General features: G+C 45.6%; 1 protein-coding gene across 2 annotated transcripts in view; it reads left to right on the top strand.

The window, feature by feature from the left end:
• The window catches only part of TRAF3IP2 (TRAF3 interacting protein 2), a 39,368-nt gene extending 31,584 nt beyond the window's left edge, over positions 1 to 7,784 (top strand). For both annotated transcript variants that reach the window (XM_015600072.2, XM_006926078.2), the window contains exons 6-9: positions 9 to 77; positions 1,094 to 1,210; positions 4,659 to 4,733; positions 7,194 to 7,784. In XM_015600072.2, coding sequence (XP_015455558.1) covers positions 9 to 77; positions 1,094 to 1,210; positions 4,659 to 4,733; positions 7,194 to 7,340 — 408 coding nt within the window. In that variant the 3' untranslated portion in view covers positions 7,341 to 7,784. The remainder of the gene's footprint in view (positions 1 to 8; positions 78 to 1,093; positions 1,211 to 4,658; positions 4,734 to 7,193) is intronic.
• The last annotated feature ends 701 nt before the right edge of the window (positions 7,785 to 8,485 follow it).

Below are 8,485 nucleotides of genomic sequence, written 5' to 3'. Positions count from 1 at the left end.
TTTGGTAGATTGACATATTTGAGGATAGAATCCGAGGCATTGATATCATTAAGTGGATGGAACGCTACCTTAGAGATGTAAGTACATTCCAAAATTCTGAGTTTACTTTCTGGTGAAAAAGACAATGAGCTTGTGAAGTTATTTTATGAAAGAAGCACTGGTATACCCACCAAGTCCAAAGCTGAGAAAGTCCCAACAAAGCCTCCCTTGTTGGCAGCCGTGCAAAGACTTGGAAAGGAAGGATGGGGTCGCCCTCCTAGACATGCGCAGGCAGGAAGTAAACGGTCAAACCAGACACAGGTGGTTGATAACAATCAGAGCAAACAATTTTTGGACCAGAATAGGAAAGGAGGAAATGAAGGCAGGAGTGGGGAGCGAGCGGCAGAATTCAATTTAATCTGCGGCCACCCCAAGTGTTTTGTAGGATTGGGCTGAAGAGCTTTCCCGGGTACTTTGTGCTTTAACAAGATAGAAATTGATTGCTGCCAGCGTGTCCATGTCGGTGCTTCAGCTGCTTCTTTTGGAGGGAGCAGTGGGAGACAGAGTCTCAGCAGGCTGGGGTTTTGTGGCTTTTCCTTTTGTCTGCAGCCTGATGTTTGCTTTGTGCTGAAGGGTCTGGTCCTCCTGACTGCGCTAACGCATACATACCACAAGCGGGGCAGTCAGGAGTGCAGTAACTGGCAGCTTAGATCCAGCTGTGGTAGGGAGGGGGTATTTCATCGTTGGTGTTGCGGAGCCTTTTTGCCACGATACAGAATCACTTAGTGATTCAGGCTTTCATTAGACGTTTATTAGTGATGGTTGTGGAAAATGGTGGGCAAAACTGCATCCATTTAAGAGAGCTCCTCTCGCAGCCATTTGCTCTGTGCGTTAGAAGGGAGCCGGGGAGGGAGACAGAGGAAAAGGGGAGACAGGAGTCTGCCCAAGTGGGAGCCAGTGCCTCTCACTTTCCACGGAGAATGAGCCCAGCCCTCCACCCTCGAGCGTGTCAGAGAACGCTTTTACGGTCCTGCTGGCCAGGTTCCAGCCTGCCATCACCAAATGGACCACACTTCACACTGTCATAAACATGCTTTCTCCTTCTCATTAACAGAAGACAGTGATGATAATCGTAGCAATCAGCCCCAAATACAAACAGGATGTGGAAGGCGCCGAGTCGCAGCTGGACGAGGATGAGCATGGCTTACATACTAAATACATTCACAGAATGGTGAGTGGTGAGGAAACCGCAGTACCCTGCTGGCCCTCGGGTACGGGCTCTTTCTTCCGTGAAGGCCTGTCTTTCACTAGAGACCAACTGAAGGCAGCATGATCATGGGTGAAGAGGGGGATGTTGGCAAGAGAGGGGGATGTGGGTTTAGCGCCATCTACCTTTGGAACCTGAGCAAGCCACCACACCTCTGGGACTCAGTGTTCCTATCAGTGACAAGGGGATATTAATCTGTGACCTCTAAGTTCCAAGACTCTGGAAAGCAGTGCTCTGAGGGCTTGGTTGTTTACCGACAAGTATAAAGTCCTAAGAGGGGTGAGAGATGGGGCTGTGAGGAGCGAGACACCTGTGTCTATATCCTGTCCTGTCCCCTGCCTTTTCAGAGAGGCAGAGTAGCCGCTGTGTCAGGTAGACGTGGTTCAAATTCAACTTCCTCATGTGCAGGTGTGTGACTATGGGCCAACTGCGTAAACCTCTTTGTGCCTCCATGTCCCCATGTCCCGATTAATAAAGTGGGTCGCTAATACTTACAGTACTGTTATGAAGATTAAATGTTTGTGAGGTGTATGGTATATATCAGATGCTCAATCAAGGAAAGCAATTGTTCTTAGTTCACGATAGATGAGCAAGGGCCCACTGCCACACTGAACTATGGGGCCTGGTCAGTGAGTAAAATTTATTGGGAGTTAGACTTACTCAGCATCTGATAGAACATTCTGACTGAAATATCACCCAGCTTTGGAACTGGCTATTTTATGGGCGAGCAATCTTCCTGCTTCCATGATCATGGAGACACCATGGTGACAGTTCCTGCTGGACTCAGATGCTGGACTAGACTTGTGACTCTCAAACTGTCCCATGGAGTCCCTAATGGGTGCGCTCATCTGTGCTGTGGGCACAGGTGCTCTGGGCCTCCCATACCACCTCAGCCAGAGCTGGTCTGCCTTTCTCGGGATTGTTTGTTTACCAAGGATTCTGAGATTTACAAAGACTTGAAAATCACTGGGCCAAAGCTCATAAGCTCCATTTCAGCCCTAACATTCCACAGTGGGGGAAGACAACTGGCATGGGCATAAAGGATCACTGACTAGGCCAGGAAGGTGGAGCAGGAAGCAAAAGTTGTCTGGATGGAATAAGTAGGCAGCACAAGGCAGGAGGCAGTCGGGCATTCAGGGACTTGTGGCTTTACCTCGAGGGAAGCCGACTTAAATCAGGTCCGTCCTATGGGTCAGGACCACAGAACGAGAGTGGGGTCGGGGCGGGGGGTCCTTTAGGATCTCTGTCTCCTCTTCTCTCACGGGCCGACCATTTATTTGAGCTCGGAACCAACCCAAAGTAAAAGCTGAAGCAAGATGGTGAGGGCAAAGAATAAGGCCAGGCGATCAGGAGATACATCTCCCTCCTATTCCATTCTCTTCCAGTCTGACAGCCCAGGGGCCGAGCCCAGGAAAGGTACCATTTCTGCCCTAAAAGGTCATGGCTGTCTCTGGGTGCTGCCATCCCTTGGCTGTCTGCTGCATGTGTGTATGGTCCCAAAGCACTTGATGTCCTGTCTGCATCTCTAGGAACTGCCAGTCCCGGGAGCTGACAGCTGGTGTGTGGGAAGGGCTCCAGGTCCCTGCCAGTCCCTGGAGAAACCTGCCAAGCTCTGCTGGTGTGTGGCAATACCAGACAGCAATACACAGCTCAACCCCAGAGCCTGTCTGGCTGTGCCCAGCTATGAACTAGATTGTCTCCAAACCCGGTTTCTTGGGGCAACTGTGGCTTGGGCCCTTCCTTCCTTTCTTATCACTGAAGGAATTAAAGAGGCAAGATACAGATGTGCCTTCTGCCCACCTGGCTTCCTTCCTGGTCCCTTCCCAGCAGCAGAAAACTCCAAGATAGAGGGAGTGAAGAGGTACCAGTAGCAACTACCTCATAGAGCCGATGACTTCACAGGAAGCCAATATCTGGGAATATGAGATGAAAACACACACCCATGCTGGCTGGCCCCTACATAAATTGAGTAGTTTAGTGAACAAATAAAATTTTACAGTATATAATGTCCTAGAAGTCAGAAACTAACTCCAGTTCTTCACTTTTAACTTATAAACCCTAAACCCTAAACCCTTCCTTTTTATGTGTTTGTACTGGTGTGGTTTGTGCTTTTAGCTGCACGGTGCTTGAGTCATTTTAAAATATGCATTTGGTGTTGTCTTTGATTTTTAAAAGGAGGTGATTCTGAGAAAACACCTTGTGGAAAATTTGTGTGTGTTGTGTGATTGTGTGTATGCAAATAAGTGTGAGTATGTAAGAGTGTATGTTCATGAGTGGTTTCTTTGGTGATTTCAACAACGAGTCATCACCACTGTCACATTCTTCTCAGTTCTGTTTTTATTCCCACGCACAATGAAGACTCCTCAGTAATAAAAATCAATTGGAAGATGAAATAGTTGGGAACACATAATTCCTCATTTCCTTGTCATCAGAGGACTGAAAACTTTGTGCTGGTCACAGGATTTGAAAGATGCTGGCTCCTCTCATATTGAAAATTCTGGTTTTGATAGAGTTCTTGGCAGCTAAATCTTTTTGGGCCACTGCAGTGTCAGAGCGAATTGGAACTGGTGTGGGAAGCCTAACGCTTGGCAGACAGAGCTCTTCACAATTGACTTCCCAGCCTCATCTTCTGCTCCCGCCCAAGCCCATTCTGTGCTCTAGCTCTAATGCATTACTAGCCAGTCCCAACCCACTAACATACTTTCACGCCTCCAAACATGTACTCAGGCTCTTTCCTCTGCTGAGAATGTCTTTCCCCTGTATCCTATTTTCCCTGCCCTACCACATTCTTTTTTTAGTATCCAAATGACACCTCCCTTGTAACTGTCCTTCAAAGCACTGATGTAGAATGGATGGCCTCCATTTTGGGGGCTTCCACGGCAACTTGTTAAAACTTTTTACACGGCACTGAAGTTGGTAATTTATCTTTCTGACTGCTCGCTAAACTGCTGGCTTTGTAAGGATAGGAATTGTATAGGTGGTGTTCTGGTAAACTGGTTCTCAAAAAAAAAAAATCCTGATTTGTAGCATTTGTTTATCTCCATGGTACAAATACTCTCACCATGGCCAACTTCGAGCACCCAGTGTGAAGTCACTGAACACAGAATTGGGAAGAGGCACACATCCAGCTTTTGTGAGCTGATGCAAGCCAGCTCAGTAGCCCCTAGAAGGTACCCTATTCCTTGAAACTCAAAGTCTAGCATAGGGCATGACTTATAATAAGCCTTCAATAAATGATTGGTGAATGAGTGAATGGTATAGATGTGTAATGGGGAGGGCTTACAATTTTAAGTGTGTGGCACTCAAATAAGGAAATTGGAATAAAGACACTGTGTGGGCTTGGGTGATCGCGGGTACCATTAACATCTCATCTTTGTTCCTGAAATTAAACCTTCAATTTGTTCTGTTCCAGATGCAGATTGAGTTCATAAAACAAGGAAGCATGAATTTCAGATTCATCCCTGTGCTCTTCCCAAATGCTAAGAAGGTAAACAAACAAACAAAACTTAAAATTCAAGCTTTGCTATGTTTGCCATCTGGGATTTTAAGTGAAAAACCTTGTCAACTCTTTATCGCTCCTTAGAGATAACAGTGGTTATAGGAAATATCAACAACTTGTACCACTCAGTTCAGCAACATGAATCGGAAAGGTTTTAAAGCATTATCTAACAGACCATCTCGTCCTAATTGTTCAAACAGCCATTACGCACAAAGAAGTAGTTTGTGTTTAAACTCATGAGAGAAAAAGAGACTGTTCATCTGATACTTCTTATCTCTTGTACATGAAAGTCAAGATGTGTACATTTTTTTGCTGGCTGTTCCACGGAAGTTTTTTGCATACAGTTCAGCTCTCAAAGCTGTAGAATACAAGAATTAAATCTACACAATTACCAAAGTGAACTTTGCTGTGGTTCATGAGGGATTTTTTTTTTACCAGAAGGGCATGCCAGTGTGTCTGTGAAATGGGGGCACAGACCATCTGAAGCCTTGTGCCTGGCTTGGCAAAGGGAAGCAGTAGTGTAGTAAATGTCTTGCGAGTCAGACCACAGCACACTGAGCTCAGGCCTAGCTTCTCCCTGGAGGATCCCTGGATGCCAGAACTGCATTGAGACTTCTGCTCTGAGTGAGGGAGGGTTCAATTTATGTGAAAGGGACTCTAGGATTGCACAGTTCACACCCTGCTCGATGGTATGCCTTTCCATCCCTTGCCCAGGCTCTCGTTGCTCTCACTGCAAGATCTCCTTACCGGTCTTCCTGTCTCCACTTTGACCCTAGAGTAGCCATCCTCTGCTCTGCCATCAAAGAGGAACGTCCAAAATGTAGGTCTGATCTATCTCCAGTTTAGCAATTTCATAGTGGTTTCCCACTATATGTGACTATAAGATCGTATCCACCTTTCCTAGCACAACACATGAGGCCCCTTAAAGGAGGTTTGTGCTCAGGTGCTCAGGTTCTCAGCCTTCTTTCTTATCACCGTGTGCATGGAAGGCTGTACGTCCTGGTCGTACTGGACTATTTCAACATGCCCTCACACACGCCTTGGCGCTTTCTGGTCCCTCTGCTTACAGTGCACTTGTCTGTCTAGTGACAGACAAGTCACTAGACTTGTTTATCCTTGTATTACCCAGTCTCTTCCCCCATATATTGAATTGGACCTCTCTTGAGAGCTCTTAATTATAGTACCTTGAGTCAATGGTATGTGGCTGGGGTAGAGGCGCTGAGAATAATTGTTTAGAATTACTGGAGCATAGTGATAGAAAAAGCAGACCAACTTTTAGTTGGTTTTATTAATGTTTTTAAAACTTTTAGTTGGTTTTATTAATGTTTTTAAAACTTCTTCAGACAATCCTTTTGTTGCCTGTGCTCAGGGCAGACTGCTCCTGTTGCCTGTCCCCTGAGTACACCATTGCCTAGAAAATAATTTCTTTTTCTTTAATTTTTGACTCCATCATAAGACTATGAACTCTTCATGGAAGTAACTGTCTCTTTTATTTGGGTATCATCAATACCCAGCATGATGCGTGAGACATAGCAGGTGCCACTTCTAAGCTCATCCTGCAAGCCCCAAAGGAGTGCCATCTACTCAGAGAAAAACGTGCCCGGCCCTGTCTGACTCAGCCCCCTCTACTTCCAGACTTCCTCACCTCCTCTGTCTCGCTCACTCTTCTCTAGCCACGCTGGCCTTGTTGCTCCTTAAATAGGCCAGGCGCTCTCCCACCACAGCATCTGCACTGGCTTTTCTGTCGGCCTGGACCCAGACCTCCGCAAGGCTTGCTCCCTCTGCTCTTTTCCTAAACACTCTATGAACTGCAAATCTTTCATCCCAGCTCCAGCACTGCCTTATCCCTTTTCTCTGTTTTATTTTTCTCCGTAGCATATAGCACCAATGAACACACTATACGTTTTACTCGTTCACTATCTGTCTTTCCCTCACAGAATGTCCACTCTGTGAGGGCAGTCTGGAACTGCACCACCCCCCACCCTGATCCCAAGCTCACAGTTTCTGCCTTTGCCTGATAACTGAGGTCTGGTGGGATCCTTTTACTGCAGACCTGTGGCTGGAGTGAAAGGATAATGAATTAGATTAAGCCCACAGCCTTGGCATACTTCTTACGAAGCAACAGGGGAATTCGCATCACTCTGCATGACCTCAGTCCTACCCCTTTTATGTGAGGGTGGTGAAAAGCACGTTGAAATGCAAAGGGCAGGTAGCCTGGGAGACTAACAGAAAATGCTGCGCACATGTGGTTTCCATAATGAAATATACAGCTTGCACCCGAAGCCAAGAGCACGTCACATGCTAACCCCTTCCAAAAGCAACCCCCAGGATTGTTTGCTAGGAAACGGCCCTGAAGGGAAAGCCATAGATGTTTGGGAACTGAGCCTGGGATCTGCAACCCAGGTTTTTCCCTAATGGTTTTTGCTCCTGTCATCCTCTCTCTCACAGGAGCACGTGCCCACCTGGCTTCAGAACACTCACGTCTACAGCTGGCCCAAGAATAAAAAACACATCCTGCTGAGGCTGCTCAGAGAGGAAGAGTATGTGGCTCCTCCCCGGGGGCCTCTGCCAACTCTTCAAGTGGTACCCTTGTGACACCCTCCATCCCTGGATCATTGGGGCCATGCCACATCTGAGGCCTGTTCTGACAGACATTCTTCTAGCTAAGGCTGGTTGGCCACATTCGCGGGTATTTGTTTTCAGTGCCTCCTTGAGGGGCCCTTCAACCCCAGAAAACCTGTTCTGCAGAGTATTCTTTCTCCTGTGACCTCCACAGACCCTGTCTTGAAACAGGCCATGGCTGCTCTGTAGTCCCTGCTTCTTACACCCACTGCCTGTTCCTCCTGACTGTCTGATGCATTCATTCTTGGCCTCTCACTGCTTAGCAAGTAGATCATATAAGTGATGTTGCAATTAATGTAAATGACCACAAACACCCTCTTGTTGCTTAAGGCTTCTTTTATGAGATCACCAGATGCTTGTGTGGCCTCAGACAAAATGGATTCATGTACAAATAATAAAATGTTTACTCTTTTGTAAGATTGTGTCTCACTTATCTCAAAGCAGATAGATATATAATAATTTATAATAAGAAGAACAGTTGCTTCCAGGGACATCAATAAAGCTCCTTAGATATAAATTAGATAAAGGTAACGGACAACTTTATATTAAAGGATTAAAGCCAGATAGTTAAACAATACCTTTTGACATAATCTTGAAAGTTTTTTTCGTGCAGGAGAACTTTTTAACAAAACATCTTTGTACAACACATGACCATGATTCCAAATAGAATCATAGTTCTTAGGGTCTAGCCATATATGTAAAAATATGCGTCTATTGTATGAAGTGACAGGGGAAGTATAATGCAGGCTAAAATTGTGGTTTGGGAAGCCTGAGTTCTAGTCTTGGTTCTACCACTACCTAGCCGTGTGACTTTAAGCAAGTCCTTTCACTTTTCTGAAACTCTGGGGATTTGTTTATAGAATGACATGGACAAAAAAGCATCTCCGATGACCCTAAAAGCTTTAAGGTCTAGGATTTAAATTCTAAATACTCTTTCAGGAATGACTGAGTTTTCATTTTCATAATATATGTGTCGGGGGATGAAATTACATTTTCTTAACAGAGATATCTTCTCTCTGAAGTTATCTTCAACAATACCCTCACATTAAAATTTCTAGGAAAACAAAATATATATCTTGCTCATCTGTTCTCCAAAGAATAAACTAGTGTGTGTGTGT

Source organism: Pteropus alecto, unplaced genomic scaffold, assembly GCF_000325575.1.
Source record: "Pteropus alecto unplaced genomic scaffold, ASM32557v1 scaffold79, whole genome shotgun sequence".
NCBI lineage: Eukaryota > Metazoa > Chordata > Mammalia > Chiroptera > Pteropodidae > Pteropus > Pteropus alecto.
This window is presented reverse-complemented; position numbering and strand designations above follow the sequence as displayed.